The sequence below is a fragment of the Cydia splendana genome, chromosome 22, assembly GCF_910591565.1.
Source record: "Cydia splendana chromosome 22, ilCydSple1.2, whole genome shotgun sequence".
NCBI classification, from domain to species: domain Eukaryota; kingdom Metazoa; phylum Arthropoda; class Insecta; order Lepidoptera; family Tortricidae; genus Cydia; species Cydia splendana.
Window position 1 is genome coordinate 11309705 of NC_085981.1, and position 24740 is coordinate 11334444.

The following is a 24740-nucleotide window of genomic DNA, read 5'->3' on the forward strand; positions in this document are numbered from 1 at the left end:
ACAGTTTTAATTTAAATTTGGTACACATATATTTTGAGTCCCGAGACAGGATATAATAAATTATCTCAAAAATCATCCTTTAAAGATGTGAAATGAGGTGTAGGGGGGAATTCAGAATTGACTTCTTGAAGTTAATACTGTTTAGGTTTGAAGTCATGTTTTTTCATCATTTTTAACTAAATTAAAGATGTAAACCATCCCAAATTTCATATAAATCGGTTCAGCGGTTATTGATTTCCCGTACAAATTTCCACGCCACTTTTCACACCTTCAAAAGATGATTTTGGTTATAAGATCTATCCTATGTCCTGTTCCGGGACGCAAACTATTTCTATACCAAATTTCAACGAAATCGGTTCAGCGGTTTAGCGTCAAGAAGAGTTTCAAAAAAACCGGCCAAGTGCGAGTCGGACTCGCGTATTAAGGGTTCCGTACATTAAGTCCGACTCGCGCTTGACTGCACATTTCTAATAGGTTTTCCTGTCATCTATAGGTAAAGAACTATTTTGTGTATTCAGACGGACATACATACAGACGCACGAGTGATCCTATAAGGGTTCCGTTTTTTACTTTTGAGGTACGGAACCCTAAAAAGATTTATTTTTATTTTGTGGAATGGTGTCAATGTGATATCTTAAATGGATTCAGCACCCCAGATTTATACGAAAACGATACCAAACACGGCCTAGCACCTTCACTGATATAGATATATCAAGATAAAATTGAGAGCCCTAAATAAACTTTCAAGAGCGGATATCTCAAAAACTATTCAACATATCGAAAAAATTGACTGAATAAACTTGTAACAAATTAAATTAACTTTCATTTTGTATAAGTGGCCATGTCGCTGAGATGCATAGTTTCCGAGATATAATCGAAAAACGGGAAAATGGGACCTTCAAAGCCCCCTCTCTCCCCCCCGCTCAAGGGCTACGGCCGGGGACTTTTGATATGTTCACCTCCTAACTTGTCAAACCGAGTTACGGAGTCAAAAATTGTGTTCCGAGCATTTCCCTCTACAACTTTTGGAGCATTCGTTGCCTGACCTAAGTAGCTTATTGAATTTCTTTAAAAACTTTTCTGTAAAAGGTTGACGGGTGTTGGGTGTTTATATGGTTTCGGTCGATTATTATCATTTGCATTGCCCATGATGACTTACTAGAATTACGAGCACACGAGACACTAATAGTAGTTTGACAAACCTTGGTTTTCAAGAGGTATTTTATATTGACATTTGCTGTCACAAATTTGCTGTCAGATTTAGTCGCAAACCGCACGCAAAGTGCACACAAATGTGTCGACACCTTGTTACGGAAAAGTGTAGACACGGCGACGACACTTTGTTTCGAAACAATTCTAGACACATTGTGTGGACTCTGTTACGACACATCTGACATTTAGTTACCACTTTGTGATTCTGCGACTGGAATGGTTATATGGGATTGACATTATCAAGCCGACGCATTTTCAGTTTGTTGTGACGGGCGTGTTTTTCAGGGTTCCGTTCCCAAAGGGTAATAAAAACGGGACCCTATTACTAAGCCTCCGCTGTCCGTCTGTCACCAGGATGTATCTCATGGACCGTGATAACTAGGCAGTTGAAATTTTCACAGATGATGTATTTCTGTTGCCGCTATAACTAGGTATAACAACAAATACTTACTAAAACAGAATAAATAAATATTTAAGTGGGCTCCCATACAACAAACCTGATTTTTTTGCCGTTTTTTGCGTAATGGTACGGAATCCTTCGTGCGCGAGTCCGATTCGCACTTGGCTGGTTTTTTTAAAGGTAGTAGTAGTAGTAGTAATCACTTTATTGTACACAACACAGGTTTACATCATATTTACAGAAATAAAGGTACAAAGGCGAACTTATCCCTGTAAGGGATCTCTTCCAGCTAACCTTCCAGCTAGTCTTCCAGTTAAAGGTGTGTCCAGGCCATGTGCGTGCATGCATGTTTGCTGTAGATTGCGCGTTTTAAGCAAGGCTCTTATGAGTTGCGCTAATTACACGCACATTTGCTATGTTTGGACACACCTTATCAAATCTTATCTACGCACTTGTTGATGTTTGTTGCTGCAGGTGCTGACCTTGCTGTAGGGCTAAGATGGTCGCTTCTTTATCATTTATCACCATGCCTGTCACGTTCTAACAAATATGCATAGTCTAATAAATATGGTCTTCTCTTCCCTGACACAAGCCGTGACACAAGCCTACGTCACAATAACATTGCCACTTTATATAGCGCTATGGCATATTATTATATAGCGCTGTCGCATGATGACGTAGGCTTGTGTCAGTCACGTGGTCGGAAGAGAGTACCAGGCGGAGTATATAATTATACCATGCAAATTGTAAGTGTGAAAGTGACGCATGGCATGACAGGTGATAAAAATGCGACCATGATACCGCTTCTGATCTTAATTGTATTAATTTTTAAACGATATGTCAAGATTGTCAAGATCAGCCCAGTACGGATATGTTGGTCGTTCTTGTCTACGTGACATCGTGATGAAGAGGTGTCCGTCACTTTCTATCCCACGGTGTTAAAAAGTGACAGTTATTTTATCACGTGGATAAAGATGGATAAAGCTATCCATAATACGCCGGCAGATATGCATGGAAAGCGCTGCTTGTAGCGCGCAGATATACTTACGAGTATACTTAAAAGAGCCCATCAACGTGCACACTAGCGCCACTGCTAAATAATCGTGATTATTTAAATTTAACGACAGGTAATTATAAAAGGGGGGGGGGGGGGGGGCAATCTATGCGTCCAAATTTAAAAAGGCCGTTTTTGTTTTGAGTTCCTAGATCGACGAATCCAGCAACATAAAAACTATTAGTTTGATGTATCCTCCTCCTCCTTTTTTAAATACCTGCCGTTAAATTTAAATAATCATGATTATTTAGTAGTGGCGCTAGTGTGCACGTTGATGGGCTCTTAATTGTATTAATTTTTAAACGATAAGTCAAGTTCCGCCGATATGGAAAGCGCTGCTTGTAGCGCGCAGATATACTTACGAGTATACTTAAAGAACTTAAATGTCTAATTCTTACAACTCATGATGTGTGTAGGTACTTAACCCTTTGAATGCCACGTCTACTCGTATCGTATATGGCGTGTCATCGTGAACCTATAGTTGACGTCTTTTGCGGTCAAAGGTATGGCCAAATCTAACAAATGCACCGTGAGGACTCACTTATGTTTACTTCAGATTGCGCTATTTAATAAGCTAAACAACTAACTAACTATTTTGGCTCAGCGATCCAAAGAGAATCTTGGCCTCCGAAACGAGAACATGCCACCTGTCCCGATACTGCGCAACTTCCTGCCAGTTACTGACGCGAAGCTGAAGCAGATCCGCCATCACACTGTCTTCCCGGCGATACCTGGGCCGACCCACCGGACGGCTACCAGTCGGTCGTCCCAAAAACGCCCTCTTGACAGATCGATCCTCTCCCTTTCTGAGTAAATGACCGAACCAGCGAAGTCTGAGCGCTTTCGTTTCGCCGACGATATTGGGTTCGGCCACTAACTCCTCGATCTCGGCATTTTTCCGGATCCTCCAGGTGCCGTCATCTCTCTGAATAGGTCCCAGGATCTTGCGAAAAACTTAATAAGCTAAATACCTACGAATATTAAACTAGAATGTACCATCTACTTACTATTATCTATGTACAAAGTACAAATTGTCGGCTCTGTAGATCGTGGTGTCAATATGTGAGAGTACCCTTATCTAAATTATCCTTTTTTACGGGCATCTTTATCAGTAACAACATGTAATGTCACTGAAGATAACACAGTTTTGTGTAACTCAAATGAAACATTAACACAATTCGTTAGTGATGATCTTAGTTTTGTGATAATTTGATAAAAATGTGTTCTGGGTCGAAATGGATCACTCCTTTTACCAAACAGGTATGAATTAAAGTTTAATTTTATTACTATTTACATTAATATTAGTTTATTTAGGTGTTTAGTTTTAATATTTGTGTATTTAAAGTGAACATACATTGTAGTTGTTTCAGTGTAGTATATCCTAACGGCCAGCTGGCGATAGACTACATACACAATGCTTTACTAGGGGATAAGGCTGATATGATGCTATTTCAAGATGCAATAGGAAAAGGATCTTCACCTTTCTAAATTATCATTTCCGGATAGGTACATGCAGAAACAACTAAACACGTGGAAACACGTAGATACGCATTGTAAACGCCACTCATTGTTCATAGAGATAGAGTCGACAATCTATTGAAAGTTCAGGGTGGTTGTTACGACTTTATACAACGAGGTCATTATAGAGTTAGGTTATAAATGGGATTGTTTTTTAAGAGTGTGAGATTTGCCAAAACGAAAAACTCCCATCCCAATTTTGATATGCTTGTGGGAAAGAACGGCATGTAAAATTTTTGGTTGGAAAGGCGAACTCTCGTATTTTTTCTCGTTTTTTTTATTCTTTTATTTGTATACGTCGCTCAGACACAGTCAGATAGAAAGAGCTTCGCTCCTTCTGCTCTACCGACCTTTTGTAAGTGGAATATGTGTACGCAAGAGTTAGAAGAGACGAAAGACTTATCTGACACTTCTGATAGACGCTCTTGCCCGCCTTAACTAAATTGACCTTGACCTGAACCAAATGTATGTGTTCCAGTGTTTCGTGACCTCAGGGGTGTCCATGAACCTGATGTCCCACGGCCTCGTGGTCGGCTTCACGTCCGTGCTGTTACCTCAGCTACAGGCCTCGGCATTCATTCCCCTTGACGCTGCCTCCGGCTCATGGATTGGTAGGTTCGTTAATTTAGTAACATCAGAGGGCTTAGCCAAGATGTTAATTTAGTAACATCAGAGGGCTTAGCCAAGATGTTAATTAAGTAACATCGGAGGGCTTAGACATTTTCAATAAAAAGTCGCGTCGAGATTATTTCACCCTTTTTCTAATACTAAAATACAGAACCTCCTCCTTCTGGGTAAAGAAGTTGGTTAAAAAACGAAGCTATGCTTGTTTCTGCTTGTGTTTCCGTTTGCGGTCCCTTTGTTTGACATAAAGCTTTAAGTCATAAGTAATGTATTGTTTGTCATTATCATTAGTCTTAAACTTAAAACCGTTAACTTTTCAAGTTTTCAGGATGTTGTAAGGTTATCCTATAGATAACTAGGTTAGGTTAGGTTTGTTTTATGGCAATCCTGAAAAGTTACGCGTTTCTGAACCAGACAAATTATGACTAACGAAAATGCGGACAAACAATAGGTACATTATGTCTTAAAACTTTTTGGGAAACAATAGACCCTTCTGTTTTCTTTTGTATTGTTTTCTTTTATTGAGTTGTGCAACAAAAATAATTACGAATTTGCGGCACTGGTGGTTGAGACTTTTGGGCCTTGGTCGTCAGACACCAAAACATTAATAAAGGATATTTCCCGAAAACTTGTTGGGGTGTCTGGCGACTTACAAGCAGGGTCATATTTTGACCAAAGGCTGAGTTTAACCATACAGCGGGGAAATGCGGCCAGTGCTTCGAGCAACACAGAAAGAGAGCTCCTAGAAAATTCTGTAAATAACAATAAACTACTTTGGAAAAATATAAAATCATTGACATACACTAACAAACTTAATAAACTTCATACAGAGCTTTTAAACGTTAAACCCACAATCGCAGAGTCAGCAAATTATATTAACACACACTTCGCTAACATCGGAAAGGAGCTGGCTGAACAAATTATCCCGGACTCTCAGGACGATGTAAACGCATTCCTCAACGAACTTCCCGTGCAACCTGGATCTTTCGTATTATTGCCTACTAACGAAGAGGAAGTTTATAACACGCTAGCAAGTCTTAAATCAAGTAGCGCGCCAGGCTGGGATAACGTCTCCACAAAATTTTTGAAATACGTATCCAAAGAAATAGTCCCTATTATAACGCACCTAATAAACCTCTGTTTTATATTGGGAGTATTTCCGAAATCTCTAAAACAGTCCCTAATAACGCCTGTGTACAAGGGTGGGGATAAAGACAACGTTAACAACTACAGGCCTATTTCAGTTCTACCGGTGATCTCTAAAATCTTAGAAAAGCTACTAAATAGCAGACTGTTGAACTATTTAGACAAATTCAACCTTCTGTCTACATCGCAGTTTGGATTTAGACGCGGTAAATCAACCGAAGATGCAATAAATTCTCTTACCTCGATAGTTGTAGATCACCTGGACAACAACAAAAAGAACTTAGCGGTCTTTCTAGATTTAAAAAAGGCGTTTGACACAGTCTCTCTTCCCATTCTTGTGCAAAAGCTGGAAAAAAAAGGTGTCAGGGGTACACCACTCGCACTCTTTATAGATTACCTGTACGGTAGGCAGCAACGGGTTAAGCTGGGCGAATATAGTAGTAAAAATGAGGACGTGCTGTACGGCGTGCCCCAGGGAAGTGTTTTAGGCCCAACTTTATTTTTAGTCTATATTAACGACCTCTGTGACATGTCCATTCCTAAAGCTAACATATTCTCCTACGCTGATGACACAGCCGTTATATTTTCTGGAAAATCATGGGATGAGGTGAAGGTCAACGCTGAAAGTGGTATGGCTAAAATCTCGAATTGGCTAAGGATAAATTTGTTAACACTGAACACGAATAAAACAAAATATATATGCTTTAGTATAACAAATTCCACTCAGCCTCCCTTTCAAATGGACCTTAAAATTCACTCGTGCCAACGATCTAACTCTTCTGTCTGTAATTGTCCGGTTATAGAAAAAGTAGCTGAAACAAAATACCTAGGTGTACTCTTGGATCAAAACTTGAACTGGTATTCTCACATTGACCAAATCACTAGTAGAGTTAGGAAAATGATCTGGATATTTAAGACGCTGAGGTACATTGTTCCATGTAAAATGAGCACAACTTTAACCAACTCCCGCAATGTTTTAAATGAAATTTATATGTCTTTGGTACAATCTATAATAGTGTATTGTATACCTGTGTGGGGAGGCGCAGCAAAAAGTCGTCTCATTGATCTGGAACGAGCTCAACGTGCTCTGTTAAAAGTCATGTTTTTCAAAAAAATTAGATTCCCCACCGACTTATTATTCCAAACTAGTGGCCTACTTTCGGTCAGGAAGTTATATATATTACAAACAACACTAAAAACACACAAATTATTACCTTATAATCCTAACTACAAAAATAATAGACGTATTATCCATGTAGCTACAACTTCACGTACAAGATCGCACTTTGCAAGGTCGCAATTTAACGCAAAGTCTGCCTATTTATATAATAAAATAAATAAAGAACTAGACATCCACTCAAAGTCACACCGAGATTGCAAAACGCTCCTCACTCAGTGGCTAAAAACGAAATCATATGAGGAAACGGAAAAACTACTAATCTTAGAATACTAAATAACACAAATAAAAAAATGGCAATCGGACAGAATAGTCTCTGTCATATATATACATACACACACACACACACACACACACACACACACACACACACACACACGCACACGCGCGAGCGTTTTTCATGCATTTACATTTATTATTATATTTAAGCTACTTACAATAAAATAAATCTGTTAAAATTTTACACCTAATTATAAGCATCTAACGTGTAAGCTAAAAATGGTCATTGTTGTTACTTTAGTTTTAGAAATTATATTTTTAGGTATTTATGTTTAGATAAAAAGTTTGTTGTTAACCTAGGGAAGAGCGGTGCCTCCCAACACAGGCAATTCTTTGCTTACCGGGCGGCTCCATCCCCTAAACCATGGCCACGTGTATTTAAAAGAAATAAAGAATTTTGTATTTGTATTTGTATTGTATAACACGGAAGGGAGGCGGCATTCTCACTATTTCCCCTCTGCCTAGGTACAAGATTAACTGATCTAGCGCGGGTAAAAAAACTAGTTGCGCTCGGATTTTCAACTAGACCGAGTCCAGACGCGCGCGTGAACACAGCAGCAGAAAAAATGCCTAATTGCTCGGTTTTTTGTCGTAAAAAGAGGTCGGAGACATCAAATTTACAAAAAAAAGGTGTTATATTTCACATGTAATATTTTTTTACATATCATACGTTTAATTACATTTAAACACAATTATTATATTTTAGTCTCATGTGCCCGAGCGGTGGTGGCCGAGTGGATATGACGTCCGACTTTCAATCCGGAGGTCGCGGGTTCAAATCCTGGCTCGTACCAATGAGTTTTTCGGAACTTATGTACGAAATATCATTTGATGTTTACCACTAGCTTTTCGGTGAAGGAAAACATCGTGAGGAAACCTGCATACATCTGCAAAGAAATTCAAAGGTGTATGTGAAGTCCCCAATCCGCATTGGGCTAGCGTGAGGACTATAGCCCAAGCCCTCTCGCGCATTTGAGGAGGCCTGTGCCCAGCAGTGGGACGTATATAGGCTGAAATGATGATGATGAGTCTCATGTAATTGTTAGATTTATCGATTTTGCTCGCCCAGTACAAATGCGGATCGGTCGAGCGACAAATCCGACTTCTCATCTGTCAGAATACAATAAAATTCTTCGACGAAAATGTGTTAGTGTGCGTGTTGTGACACTTGTGACTCGTCCGTACACAAAAAGAGATCGAGGTTTGCAAGATTTGTCTTTGACGTGTGTCATTTTCTATGTATTTGTGTCGTCATTACAGATTGGATTTTGTATGTAAGTGTGTGAGAAGTGCGACTGTGTGCACCTTTCCCCCCGCAAAAAATGGCAGAAAGATTTGTACGGTAAGATATCGCTTGGGCCCCTCCCTTCCGATGTGTCGGAAGCCGGTGTTGCTCGAAGGGCCAGTGTCCTGGGGACTATGCCCCAGGTGACATTAGGTTTCGTCTAGAATTGATGTAATACCTTTGAAAATATAGTAAATATACATTCAATAAAACCTAAAAAAAATAAAGAGTATTTGTAATTTTGTATGGTATTGTATAGATCAATAACTCGCATAGTTGTAAACACTGACTCTCTAGATATGAGCGTCCAGCCGTTCGTAAACAAATCGCAGGAGTGTTATTGTTATTGCACAGCTTATTGCTGTTATCAGAAAATATGGGGCATTCTCTATGAAAAGGGACCTTATTGTCGATGGCGCTTACGCCGCACAGCGTCGCGCGGCATTGTATTTATATCGGAGCTTCGTTAATAATGGCGTAAGCGCCATCGACAATAAGGTCCCTTTTCATAGATAACGTCACATATGTCATCAGTTGCATCTGATTACCATTATCTTTTTCATACTACAGTATTTCAAGGCGTGGCAATTATTATACGTCGCAGATTCTTTAAGGGAAATAATCGTTAATAAATTTTAAACAAAAAAGGTTATATGCAACTTTTTGGTAAGACTCACCATATGGTATGAATATTCATATATTAACTTGTTGAAGTTCAATATAACATAGTACGTGATAGTACTGAAAGAAATCGTATGGGTAAAACCAGCTAGCTCATTCAACGGTTAAAACCAGGACATATTTCATGCTAAAAGGGGGAGTTGCGTCAGGGGGAGGGGATGGGACACTAGTGTGCGTAAAGCACCATACTGATAAATGATAAAAGAAATACTCAAAGGTACCATACTACATTCATTGAATGCTGGCTATAATTTGTTTTTCAAAAAACACAATTTTACCGAATCACTATGCAGATCGGCTCCCATCCTATTTGGTGTAGGTACGTTTCTTTTATTTAATTTGCAGTTGTGCCTAATGTATGTTTTCACGCCAAATAAATATTTTCTATCTATTTTCTATAAGATTTCGGCTTAGATATAGGATTGAAGAGCCTACTAAAATGGAAACACAGGATTAGTTAATATAAGTTATTTTAATATACCACAATAACTTAAAAATAAAATATAAGATCCAACACGTTAGTCCAACAAGGGTTAGGGAAACCTCATTCTTGGCAAAAGTATGGCGAAAAAAATATAGCCAAAACTGATGTTTTTATAGATTGCGCCAACTGCGATTTGCAGTGCATCTGTTTCAACCCTTAAATTAGTTACATTATTACTAAACGTGCACAGTTATAAATTCACAATACTCTTCTAGAGTCCACATTCCTCACAGCCAAACAAAATCAACAACAATCACTGATTGCAAAAACATATTTTTCTCACATTGCATATAAATGTCCACGCTCTTCATTTGACGGAATACTTCCAAACACAGCACACTATTTCATTAAAATGATTATAAATGAACTTTGTGATATTATGACCTTCCTATTTTGACCCTTTCCAGGGTCCATAATATACACAGACATGCGACTTATGCGGCAAGAAGTGCCGTGCAGCGATAGGCTTGTATAGCCATTAGCGGAAATGCTTTGGCCGTCTCAACCGCTCTTGTGACACAGCGTTGCAACAATCATCCGTCAGGGATGCACTGGCCATTGATGATGTATCCAAAATACCTGATGGTATGCAAATAAAGAAATAAAGATCTATCTCTAAAAATACAGCGCCATCTACCGACTATAATGCTCTGACTGGAAACTCTTCTATCAATAACGGTTCAGTTTGGAAGTTCTTCCTCTCCTTGAAAATGAGTGGTAGTCCTCCGACCACTCCTTGGGTGATGTTGGACTTGGGGTCTATTGTGGCGTTCCGTTTGGAGTTTGGTGCTGGTTCCACGGTGAAACGAGACAATACGGCTGCCAAGCCGGCTAGAGACTGCATCATGCCGAGACGTTCACCTAAAAAAAAAAACAAGTGAGTAATCAACAAATTAAAATGACATTTGACGACGCAGATAGAGTTGCAGTCCTTTCTCCGGATCGAACTAGTTCAATAACTATATATCCTTGGCAATTGACAAAACTTGTTACGGATGTTGCTTGTTGAATTTTATAGATGTTTAAGAATAACGCTATAAGAATTAAAGAAAAAAAATTACTGAATGCAAGCACAGTCTGATTGTGGAATTCTAAAAAAAGTCACAAGGCCAATTAAATAATTTGTTTAACTTACCAGCACATATCCGCGGTCCAGTGCCAAAAGGTATATAGGTATATTTTGTTCTAGCTTCGTTATACTCATCCGGGCTAAACCTTTCAGGTCTGAACTCCTCAGGGTTATCCCAGTACAATGGGTCCTTGTGCAACGCCTGAACTGATATCCTCACTCTCACTCCTTCGTCAATGGTCAAACCTAGCTCCTGGAAGGTGTATTTTCTTTTACACGTCCTCCCTATATGTCCCACTGGTGGCTGCATACGCAAGCCTTCCTTGAACGTCCACTCCAAATACTGCATCTCTTTAATCGCATCCCAACTAAGTTTGTTTTTATGCTTACCGAGCACTCTGTCAATTTCTTGTTGGACTTTCTTTTGTTTATCCGGGTTGTATGCCAGTGCATGGAGCGTGAAGCTGGTGGAGTTAGAAGCCGTCTCGAAACCGGCTGCGAAGAACATGAACACATTAGCTGCTATCAGCATATCGTCCAACTCCATTGACACTCGCTCCGGAGTGCCATCTGGCTTCCGTCTCTCCATGGATTCCACTTCGATTTTCCCCTTCCTTTTCATCTCCATCAACATATCCACAAAATCATTCCTCCCCGATGGCGTGTTGTTCCTCATATTCTGAATCTCTCGCACCAGGTGAAGTAAATATTCCTCGAATTGACCGAAATATTTCAGAAACGGGAATTTGCCGGGGAACAATTCTTTTAGGATGTAAATGATGGTTTCTCTAGGACCTATGTGGAATATTTGTTCACCGAGTTTTCGGAACGGGGAGTTGTCGTCATTCAGGGCGGCGGCGTCGATGCCGAGGCCGCAGGCGCCGATAAAGTCGATGGTGAAGCGGGCCATGAGGTCCCGCGCGTCGATGGGAGCGCCGCGCTCAACGAGCCCCAGCGTCAGCTCCTGGAGCCTCTCAGCTCGCTCCACAATCAGCGGAAACATAGCTTTCAGCTTTCCCATGGTGAACGCCGGAGAACACCCCTGCCTCAACAACCGCCACAGATCACCCTCCGCAACCAACATGTTCCTCCTCAGAGGTTCAACTTGATCTCCGCTTTCGCTCCCAAGGTGCGATCTGGCGTAGAAATACGGAAAATCGGTCGTAAAAACACTTTTTATTACATCGGGGTCCCTGATCACCAGCTCTGGCTGGGTGAGTCTATAGAAACCGACGATTTTCTCGTTAGGGTACCTCCAGTACACGTCCTCGATGACTTGTGACATGCTCTTCCTGGCGAAGACTTGGTCCGCATTATTTCCAAGTCCTGGTACTGGTGAGTCATGTTTCACTCCCCTGTTTTTCCAGTATGAGAATGTTCTCGTACTGTACCAATACAAGAAGGTAATGATAACGCCGGCAATTAAAAAAATCATTTTGCTTTGGGTTTATAGCAATCAATGGGGATTAAACCGGCGGCTAGTCTTTTATATAAATATTGGAAAGTCAATTAATCACTGATATTAATCTAAATACCTATTGATAAATGTTCCAACACGTTTAGACATCCTGTACCTATGCAATACATATACATACAATTATTTTAATCTTGATCAATAATAGATAGCTATTGATAATGTGTTTTCCAGTGAATATTGATACTTTAGATACTTTAATTAGAAATTCGAAATGAGTAGGTGGTTTTTTGAGTTGTGATGCTGATGGTACATAAATAATTTATTATATTTATTGTCAGGATATTGTCTGCAACAGTACTCTGGAGGAGGAGAAAATAGACTATTAAGTATTTGCAAGGGCAGATTCCTTGCTGAGCGTCAGCATCTAGTCACTAGTCAGCGCTATGGAAAATGGCGTCCCTGCGCAGTTGCGCCAACGTTGCGTCGAGCGGCAGCCATAGAGTTGACTAGACACCGATACTCGGGAGACGCTAGTGTGGGGTGGCTCTAAAAGTTGGAGCGACAGAAAACTATCACTAAAACATGTCTAATTTTTATTTATTTTCAGATCTGACTAGCAAAATTTTAAAAGAAGTTTTTCAGAGTAATTGAGATAAAAGGTAAAAACGGGTTATTCCCACTAGTTACCACCAAGTTCTTACCAGTGGTAACTACTGGGAATTTTTTTTCCCACCTTTTACCACTGGTAACTACTGGGAAAAAATATTAAAACAGTTTTACCGGTATAAGTGTAAAAACTAAAATAGAAGAGTCTCATTCTAGTTAAGTAGAAATTAACTTAGTATCCGGATTAAATTTATCTCATTAACTGTAGATTGAATTACATATTTATTAGGCGCGCCCTAAGCGGTTTTAATAACAACTATGCGCTTTACTTATTTAGCTTGACTACAAATTATGAATACCTACATATTCCAGCTCTGCGTCGTGTTATAATAGAACGAAATGAAGTAGCTGTAAATAATAAAACGAAATCGGTTCTGTCGGTTTTTGACTGATTTGTTTGTTCGTTTGTATAAATATGTAATTCAATCTACAGTTAATGAGATAAATTTAATCCGGATACTAAGTTAATTTCTACTTAACTAGAATGAGACTCTTCTATTTTAGTTTTTACACTAATACCGGTAAAACCGTTTTAATATTTTTGATCACTTTTAAAGCAGTTTACTGAATCACTAACTGACACATAATTATTTATTACAGCACGCTACATTTATACTATACTGTTTTTATTAGTATTTATACTGTTTTTATTAGTATTGAATTCTAACAATATTTTGGTGGTAACTACTGGCAAAAAAAATCCCACCTTTTACCAGTGGTAACTACTGGGAATAAAAATTCCCAGTAGTTACCACCAAGCCGAGTTGGTGGTAACTGGTGGGATTTTTTTTCCCAGTAGTTATCAGTTGTAAAAGGTGGGAAAAAAAATCCCAGTAGTTACCACTGGTAAGAACTTGGTGGTAACTAGTGGGAATAACCCGTAAAAACTACGCGGGGCTCCTATTTCTAGACAGTTTGACAGCAACCTAACGAACCTATCCTACCTCGTCCTAATCTACTGAGCGCCACTTGAAACATCCCACTAACCCGGGGTCAACCGGTTAAGCCCAAGGGTTAAACCGTTAACCCAGTGTCAAATTGTACTGGTAACCACGGTAACTCCAGGTTTAACCGGTTAACACCGGGTTAGTGGAATGGTCCAAGTGGCGCTTATTGGTTTAATCGTCACAAAGGAACATTACGATCTGGCTGATCTTACGATCGGCCGCCGACATATATAGATCCGTAGTTGGCTCTCATTTCTGATCTGACTCTTGATTTTGACACTGACTTTGAAATAGTATTACAAACACATTCGAAAAGTCATTATTTATCAAAATTATCAATATCGATTATGATCTTGAATATCTAGATCCATTAAATAGAAATTACATTATCGATGATAAAAAAAATTTGGCGAGCTTTTTTGCAATGTTACACGTCATACGTTATTTTACTACTGCTTTTCCGGCTTTTTCGAGAAATTGAACCAACTCAACCATGATGAACCAATCCATGATGGAAGAATTTTGATTAAAACTCAATTTTTATCAAGCAGATAATTTTGGGAAAATGGAAAAAAATACCACTTCGGGCGAGAATCATCCCTTTAGAACACCGGTCCAATTGCTCTTTACCAATTAAGCTACCGAAGCTTACCAGAAGCGTGTAAATTTCTCCATTCCTTCCTCTTCATTTTACGCCAAAAATTTTAGATCAATTCTTATACAGTGACGCTTTTAATAGTACCTGGTAGGTATATCTAGTTACTTATTTCCATTTTTATTTGTTTATGTGTTCTTAGTCTCAGCGGGTCTCAGTAAGCGTGTTAAGGGGCCCACAGATTACCAGTTCGCCGGACGATATCAGCCTGTCAGTTGTTCGGAGCTGTCAAATTTTGCTTGTAACTGACAGGCCGATATCGTCCGGCGGACTGGTAATCAGTGGGCCCCTTTAAAGATACCTATTTATTATTTTCTGCTTAGTCTTCTTCAAATTCTTCTTCCGATGATTGTATCAATAATCGATCCATTACCATCGTCCAGCCAGTGCATCCCCGAAACCTAACTAGATGGTATCATCTTGGGTCGTCCCATTCGTTTTTCGTCAAGTTCTTTAATTAGTCCTATTAGATTAAATATGTCTCTTTCTAATTCAAACAAATGTCAAAACCGTTATCGACGGCAATTTAAAATAAACAACGTCATTATTGTCATTGTTTACACTTTAATTGTTGAAAAATTGGCATTATCATGGTGAACGATGGTAACGAAGTGTCTGACGTCTCGGCTTGAACCCGGACCGTTCCAACGTGACGTCCACGCAACGTGAGTCATCCTTAATTCAATAATCAGTCATTACCTACTTATTGATGGAAAATATGACTAATCCTAAATATGATTGATCCTAATCTAAAAGTTTTCATTAAGTAATCTTCAGTATACCTACTATGAAATCTTTGATATCAATCTTATGTGGTGGTTTGATATCGGTGTATGTGCTGCCGTCGCTTGCCTACTTTTCGTAGAACTATTGGTGAATTATATTTTTTATTATTAGAAGTGAAGTCACTGTTGTCAGCACAATATTATGTATTAGTATTACATAACATAACATAAGTTATGGTACCGTACTTAAAATTACCTTATGTTTAATCTTCAGTTAGGTACTCATAAAAGTTAATTGATTTATATTTAAAATATTTAGGAATGTGACAGACAGACGGACGCACAGAGTCGCACTATAAGGGTTCCTAATGTACCTTTTTGGTATGGAATCCTGAAAATTTATAATTATTTTCAATAAATAGTGGGAATACACGAAATACGCCTATTTTGATGTTAGATCGTGATGATTTTTCAGCCTCACTTGTACTATCAAACGTGTGGCATTCGATAACTTATTCATTTGTTAACTTTCCAATGTCACTCACAATTATTTATCCTACTTTGCGTGGTGGGGCATATACATATGTAAGGAAAATGTACTGGTGCTCGATGCGGTCCCAGTACATGTCATCTTGAAACTTAAGACATTGTCAATAGAGGTGACAGCAAGGTGTCATATATTGGGCATTAGCGTGTCGAGCACTAGTACGTTTACCTTACGAGGTTATTAAACTTTTCGATTGCTAATTATTTTAAAAGGCAGACAGGCATGCGACTGATGGTTCAATAACCATGATATGGTATCGTTCGTATCGTTCTAAGAAGATTCTTATCTATACTATCAACAAGAATTGACCGATTCAGTTCGAAAAACTACTGACTTTCAGGCGAAAACTAATATTTTATGCCTTCGTTGCCATCATACTGTTGATCATTGTAATCATTCATTAAAGATAAACTGAATACGTATCAATAAACTGCTAGGTGACCGCCTGACCTGGTCTTTCTAATTCTAAAGGCATAAAAGGCCGAATGAGGCGCAATACATTTGTATTGCTTGAACTTTCGTGCTCCATCTCGTTTCCCCCGTAATGCTATCACCCCTTTTTACGCCCCGCTTAGAAGATCAGTTTCAGGCACTAACTCTCCAATATGCAGGTTATGTAAAATTGCTAATGGTTGCTGTGACAAAGCGGATATGTACTATGACCCACTAAATAAATTTATAACATCTGTCCGAAAATATTTCCTAAAACATACATAATTAGAATATAAGTTTAAATTTAGATATTTCTTTAGGTGTTTACCTGTAAGTGATTGTGACATCACTCCCAACACGTATTAGCTTGTACGTTTTAAATGTATCGATGTCAACAATTGTTGGTGAACCTTAATAAAATAAAATAAAAAATAAATAAAGTACCTATGTAAAGTAAGGCGCCTGCATGTTTCCCCCACGGCCATATACTAGGAATCCTCTAGACCGAGTTTAGAGCAATTATTTCATGCAACCGATGATGCCAAAAATGCGGGGGTGCGCGGGACGAGGTGAGCGAAGTCCCGTGCCGTGATTGGTCCGTTCAAACGACGAACGAGTTCACGGACGTCACACAAAGACACTTTCGACTCGAACATGGAGTAAAATTACCGTATGCGTGGCAGAGGGGGTAGCGCGACTATGCTAAGTCTGGAGGATGTTTTGTCTGTGCCCACGGCATACGATGTACTTACTTATGTATTAGCATAATTTTGATAAGCTTACAATTAACGCTGTCCTTATGTTTCAATTTACTTACTTCTTCTTCATATTTTATGATTAATTTTCTTACTTCACAGCATCCATCATTAGCATCGCCCTAGTTGCTGGGGCCCTGACGCTGCCATTCATCATGAACAGCCTCGGCCGTAGGGCTGCCAACATCATCAGCGTCAGCTTTATGATCACCGGCTGGTTCTGTATCCTCTTCGCCACTAGCGTGGCAACCCTGATCATCGCCCGGTTCCTTCAGGGTTTCTCCATGGGACTCTCTGCTTCCTTGTGTTCAGTTTTAATCGGCGAATACACCAGCCCAAAGAACAGAGGAGCTTTCCTGACAACTATATCATTAGCTATCGCATGTGGAACTCTAACCACTCATGCTCTTGGTTCATATTTTACCTGGGAAGTGATAGCTCTCGTATGCGCTGTGATAACTTTTGTTAATTTAATTATAGTCATTCATTCCCCAGAATCTCCAAGCTATTTAGTTTCTAAAGGAAGATATGATGAATGTAGAAAAACATTTCATTGGTTAAGAGGCTATGATGAAGAGGAAGAACTAGAAAAGATGATCAAAACACATATGTTGAATGAATTAAAAAACGATGAAAAACAAAACACTGAAAGCAAATTTCAATATTACAGGAAAGTTTTTAGAAAAAAGGAGTTTTACAAGCCGTTGATTTTGGTCATGCACTTATACATGATTGGGCAATGGTCTGGCGCTAATATTCTGGCAGCATACACTCAGGAAATATTCCACAAGATCATCGGAAAGGTCGATGTTTCACTGATGATTATTTCCATGGACATTCAGAGAATTATATCCAACTTCTGTGCAGTATTTGTTATTCGAAGATATCGGAGAAGGCCTATGCTTATCTCTACCATTAGTATTAACTTCTTATTATTTATGACTATAGGTGTTTATGCCTATTTTAAGTCTAAAGATCTTTTGCCTTATGATCATCCTTTAATAGGTATAACGCTGATCCATATACACATGTTCTCTATAGCTACCGGATCAGTTCCACTGCCAAATATTATAGCGGGTGAAGTATTTCCTTTAGAATACAAGGGTTTGGCAGGAACATTATCGGTACTCTTTCTGTCATCAAATCTTTTTATCACGTTGAAATGTAACCCCTTTTTCTTCAATAGTTTGGGTCTTCATGGCACATACTGGCTTTACTCTGGGATGGTCGGGTATAGTTTGTTGGTGTCATGGTGGATGCTACCAGAGACTAAAGACAGGATTCTTCAGGATATTGAGGAGGAGTTCCGAGGGACCCGCAAAGGCCAGTCGGACAATGAGTCTGCTAAGTTGATAAAGAATTAATGTTAAAGTGAAATGTATAAGTTTCAAAAATTTTATACCGTCTTTTTACGGATTTCTTTAAGGAACCTTCTTTTTATAGTAAGTATAAACAAGTAATAGTAATTTATTAACATATTATAATAGTACCTACTTAATTAGTAAGCTATTTGTTTTGTTCCCTAGTTATAACATGTTTTCAAATCAGTTAAGTCAGATATAAATAACTAGTGGCTCTGTGAGCTGTAGACCTCGCGAGCAGAGCTTTAAATTACATGGTGCTAAGAGCTTTAAATACCTATAGTAAATTAAAAAAAAACAATACGAATTTTAAGTGTAAAAAAATCCCAGCATACAAATACTGGGGATCGAACCCAGACTCTCTGTGCAAACAAAAAAAGCGAACGTTTACAAACTGAGCCAAATAGTTCTTAGATAAGCTGACGAAATTTAGCTACTCATTCTCAAATTTAAATTAGTTAAAATTAAATATCTCAATACCTCCGAAACCAGCGAAATAAATTTTCTGAAATTTTGGCCATTTAATCTATAATCATATCTCAAAAAGAAAAAAACTCTAATGATATCGATACGACTATTTGTTTAGACGCGAGGTATCACGAATCCGCCATTTTTTAAAATTTCCAAAAACTGGATTGACTTAAAAATTTTATTTAATCATAGAATCTGGTCACAAAATTTCACGAGAATCGGTTGAGAATTGTGACCTGTAGAGGAGAACATCCGGACGGACATACGAAAGCAAAATGCCCGAGTCAAAACGTAGACCTTCGCTACGCTTCGGTCAATTAAATATTATAACATATCTATTATATGGCATTGGCATGTTACCCTAAAATAACAAGCTACAAAAATGCTTGCAACGTCACGGCAACACACACTTACAATTTGTTTATTATTCACATACACATAGGTACGCAAAAGGCGTAAAAGAGACAGCATAATTTAAAAGAATACCTACGCAAAGAAAAATAATACTAGTGTTTGTTACTAGCGGGTCATAGGTGGTTAAAGTCCAACGACTAACAGCAAACGTCGTCGTAAAATCGTCACAAGATAAGTGCTTAAGTTTTGGAGCGCGTATAACGTACCTATAATGTGATGCGGAGGGATGAAAGTCATGTGACAAGAAAGGTATTAAGAATGAATGTGGAGGGAGACTGGTACGAGGAAAGGAAAACTGAGGAAAAGGTGGATGGACTGTGTGAGAGATGATATGAAACGAACGCAAGTAAATGATGAGATGACGGGTGACATAGAGGTATGGAAGAAAAAGACATGCTGCGCCGACCTCAAGTGAATGGGACAAGGGCAAGCAAATGATGATGAGTTATAATATCATCGCTTACGGCAGTTACTAGAATAGGCCCCCGACGTGACAGGAATGGCCCGTCAAATATCTGAGCAAGTGTGCCAAGGCTGCATCTGCCATAGTTATTAGCAGTTGTCATAATAATTGGCATTCTGAATACTAATTAGATTTCGTCGCGGACGAAAGGAGGTGAATCTTTGTTGTATACGGGTATAATAGGGTATTTGGCTGTATTTAAAATAAATTATTTTACACCATGCATGAAATAAAGCATCAGATGATGAATAAAGAAACGTAGACAGTAGTTATTTTTAGATACAATTTCTATTTTAAAACCCGTATAAAACTAAAAAGAGTAAGTAATTTGATCGTGACGTCACAGGCTAGTGTTTCATATAAATTCCATAGTAGCAAAATCGTTTTGACAGTTGGAAAAAAGGAACTGATTTGACTAGTACCTAGTCAAATAACCTATAAGTTACGGTCAATCTCTGTTTCTATAAACAAGGGTACAGAAACGCGGCAATCGTATACCTATATATGTGCTCAAGTTCAAGTTTCAAGTTCAAGTTCAAATATACTTTTCACTTCTCATGCTCAAATAGTGCACCTTTATGTCGTGCGTAGACGACATAAAATCGCATTTTATGCTCTAGAGCATAAAAGTAAAATTTTCTTCTAAGACTAAGGTAATCGGTCTCAACAGCCAAACAGTTAAAACATATTGCACAATTTTACTGAGCAATAAAATTGTGTAGATGACAAAATTTGTTATATTATTTTATTTTTGCTACAATTTATTAGAAATCCGTATTTTCTGTCATTAAATTTAGTAAATCACATAAAATAGGAGTCGATTATCGTTCGAAAATGCTCCGAAATGTTTGACTTGGCAGAAAACCAAGCGTCTGAAACTCTGATCATATGTTAAAAATTAAAAAAAAAATTAAAAAAGTTAGTTGACGGGAATTGGTTATGTATTATGTTCTTTCGCATTACGACAATTTCTTGGTGTAAATTGCCGTGAAAAATGTGTTTTATTTTCCTCGCAATCGAAGTGAAAAGCAGAGTGTACAACAAGGGCATAAATGTCCATTTTTACCCTCGTCTACTATTTTGGTTTTCGCTTCACTCAGACCAAAAAATTGCCTCGGGTAAAAATGGGTCACTTTATGCCCTTGTTGTACAATCTACTATTATTCATGTAGGCCTAGCAACAAGCACTTATGAAATGGACGTAAGTATTACATATATATTATCTTAAGCTACTTATCAGAGCAATTTATTGATGTTAATTTTATTCCATAATAATATTGGATTATTATACAAATCAAATTTAATAGAAGTTTGCGATTTTGATAGCCCACGCGGTGCAAGTGTTATTTATACTTCATAATTTTATAGAAGTTTGACATTTAAAATTATACTTGCACTGAGTGGGCTATCAAAATCGCTGCAGACTTTTCTTGGTCTGACATTACCTATGTTCATAGAAATTTGACATTAATGATGAGTGATGACTATAACCAAAGAGACCTTCGTATAAGATGAATAAAGTCTAAGGAAAAAATGTGCCTCGGAAATCAAGAAAAAGTCATTCTCGGATACATGGCGCACACACCTTTGGCCTAGGGTCGGCTAGATGGCGTGGCGACACCGTTTCATATTTAACAATTTAAAACATAGATATCAGTGAATGAACATGGGTCAAAATGATATAAAAATAATTAAATCATTTATCCATATATATACATTTTTTTGATAATTTTATACGTTTTCATTTTGAGTTTTAGTCGTGTGTCGATAGATGGCAGGAAATTTACTGTGACTACAAAATTTACTATGACAGGACCCCTCTATACTAAACTTATTTCAGTTTACAACTTGGTGTTTGGTTGAAATTGCTCGTATAATAATTGTAGGCGTTTTAAATTCTGAGAGCGCATAATAGTACGCACGTAGTACTATTATTTATTCTGTGCTAATAGTTAACTCAGGAAAACATGTCTATACCTATATTTCTATTTAAATAAACACAAATACCCGGACAAGTGCGAGTCGGTCTCGCCCACTTTTGTACTTTTCAGTATATTTTGTTGTTATAGCGGCAACAGAAATACATCATCTGTGAAAATTTTAACTGTCTAGCTATCACGGTTCATGAGATACAGCCTGGTGACAGACAGACGGACTGACGGACAGTGGAGTCTTAGTAATAGGGTCCCTTTGTGTACGGAACCCTAAAAAAATCTTCTATTCCCGAAAGATAAGGTTACTAGAGTTAAGCCCAATCAAATGTTTTATAATAATATGCCGGTCGTCGCAACATTGACCTTAATTTATTTTGCAGATGATTCTGAGCCACGCCTGCCCCTAGTCTAAGCTAAAGGATATAACAATATGATAGTATACAATATAGTAGTTTTGTAACTAAAAATTGTTATACAATCAAAACTTACACTACCATTTTTAGGGTTCCGTACCCAAAGGGTAAAACGGGACCCTATTACTAAGACTTCGCTGTCCGTCCGTCCGTCTGTCCGTCCGTCCGTCCGTCCGTCCGTCCGTCTGTCACCAGGCTGTATCTCACGAACCGTGATAGCTAGACAGTTGAAATTTTCACAGATGATGTATTTCTGTTGCCGCTATAACAACAAATACTAAAAACAGAATAAAATAAAGATTTAAATGGGGCTCCCATACAACAAACGTGATTTTTGACCAAAGTTAAGCAACGTCGGGAGTGGTCAGTACTTGGATGGGTGACCGTTTTTTTTGCTTTTTTTTTTGTTTTTGTTTTTTTGCATTATGGTACGGAACCCTTCGTGCGCGAGTCCGACTCGCACTTGCCCGGTTTTTCAGTAAGTTAGGTTTTAGGCAGAGAGATTTCCTTCTGCATTTATAACATTAGGTAGGTAGGAATCGTGTCTGTAGTCTAAAACGCGCAAAGCACGCACAATGGCCCCCTGACCATGTCGACAACTTCTGAGGCCACTTTAAAGGATGACTCACGTTAGACCGGGCCGTGTCCGCGCCGGAGCTTCCGGCGCATCGTTGTCTATGGAAAGCATCACGTGATCACCTGTCATGTCATAGAATAAAAACCGGGCAAGTGCGAGTCGGACTCGCGCACGAAGGGTTCCGTACCATAATGCAAAAAAAAAAAAACAAAAAAAAAAAGCAAAAAAAAAAACGGTCACCCATCCAAATACTGACCACTCCCGACGTTGCTTAACTTTGGTCAAAAATCACGTTTGTTGTATGGGAGCCCCATTTAAATCTTTATTTTATTCTGTTTTTAGTATTTGTTGTTATAGCGGCAACAGAAATACATCATCTGTGAAAATTTCAACTGTCTAACTATCACGGTTCGTGAGATACAGCCTGGTGACAGACGGACGGACAGACGGACGGACGGACGGACGGACGGACGGACGGACGGACGGACGGACGGACGGACGGACGGACGGACGGACGGACAGCGAAGTCTTAGTAATAGGGTCCCGTTTTACCCTTTGGGTACGGAACCCTAAAAATTAGCGCCGGAAGCTCCGGCCCGGACACGGCCCGGTCTAACGTGAGTCATTCTTAACTGGTCATAAATGCGTTTATAGGAAATTCGAAACCAGCTGCGAATTACCTATTCGCACATGTATCGTACAACGTTTTACAGTACATACGGCTAATTTCGCACTAGTGCGGTAAAGTAACCCCATATGTCCGTAAAATTATTTTTCCATCGTATTTTCACGGAAACTTACGAACGGGTCTCGCTATTTCAGTCAGTCTCGGACCTCGGTACAAAAAGTACATTGACTGAACTGCATGACAAATACGAACGTTTCCGAGAAAATACGATGGAAAACAATTATGTATGCACATCTGTACTCGTAATCAGGGATGTTGCGAATATTCGCATCCGCATCCGCGGAACTTCCACATAATTTTCAACAACCGCATCTGCATCCGCATTCGCATAAAATCGTTGCGGAGCTTATGCGGATGCGGAAGTCGAAAAAGTCGTTACAGGAACGCCTTAGCGGCGGCGTAAGTGCTAGGTAATTTCGTCATTACCTATACGCTATAACGAAATCGTCTAGATCCAGAAAAGTCGGGTAAGTTGCTGTTTATTAAATATAACGCACCTATATTGTTGCTTAAATACCAAAAGTTTCGTTTTTTTTATTCAAAATTACTAAAACTTATTAATTTGACATTTTTTAAGTAGACTTGACATCCGCATCCGCATCCGCGGATTTGAGCCTTTCAATATCCGCATCCGCATCCGCATCCACGGATGTCAAAAAATCTGCATCCGCAACATCCCTGCTACCTGTACCTAATACATTACGATTATGTTATGACGCAACGCGACGTCACCTCGTCGGCCCTTGACCTCGCAACATGTAAACAGGAGGAAGCTTGATAATACCAAAATTTGAAATAGAGGCGGATTGTCAAAGTGCATTATGTAGCCACAATAAATTTGCTGCCATCTTTCGACAGTAGATTAAACTGTTAGAAGGCCATTTGACTTTGATCCTTATTATTTCCGTGATATGTGTTAATTTGTTAAATATTGAAACTAACGCCATCTACTCGACAGTAGCCCAAAGGTATGGTGCAACCTTTTCGAGTGATGGCGCCATAACCTTTGGCCTACTGTCGAGTAGATGGCGTTAATTTCAATATTGGATCAAAGTCAAATGGCGTTCTTACAGTCTTACAGTTGATCTTCTGTCGAAAGATGGTAGTATATATACTGTTGCTACGTAATTTACCATGACAGTAATAACTCTCTATTCTCTTTGATAATAGTTATTACGATTATGACGCAACGCGACGTCACATCGTCGGCCCTTGACCTCGCAACAAGTAAACAGGAGGAAGCTTAATAATACCAATAGAAGGAAGGCATTGGCTATTATATTTCGTACGTGCGCATTATTTGGCGTGACTATTATAATGTTACGGCAGTTTTGTTGGTAAATATT

The 24740-nt window shown here is 38.8% G+C and overlaps 2 protein-coding genes across 2 annotated transcripts; one reads left to right on the forward strand and one right to left on the reverse strand.

Moving 5' to 3' along the window:
• Window positions 1-3821: 3821 nt before the first annotated feature.
• On the forward strand, window positions 3822-18437 carry LOC134801643 (facilitated trehalose transporter Tret1-like). The gene is made up of 3 exons (XM_063774262.1): window positions 3822-3926; window positions 4663-4795; window positions 17176-18437. The coding sequence occupies exons 1-3, from the start codon at window positions 3885-3887 to the stop codon at window positions 18435-18437; spliced, it is 1437 nt and encodes a 478-aa protein (XP_063630332.1). The 5' UTR covers window positions 3822-3884.
• LOC134801469 (cytochrome P450 6B2-like) lies at window positions 10485-12375 on the reverse strand. Its single transcript, XM_063774068.1, has 2 exons — window positions 10996-12375; window positions 10485-10721 (listed from the first exon to the last, which is right to left on the reverse strand). Exons 1-2 carry the CDS (start codon window positions 12362-12364, stop codon window positions 10501-10503), a joined length of 1590 nt encoding a protein of 529 aa, XP_063630138.1. The 5' UTR covers window positions 12365-12375; the 3' UTR covers window positions 10485-10500.
• Window positions 18438-24740: the final 6303 nt, after the last annotated feature.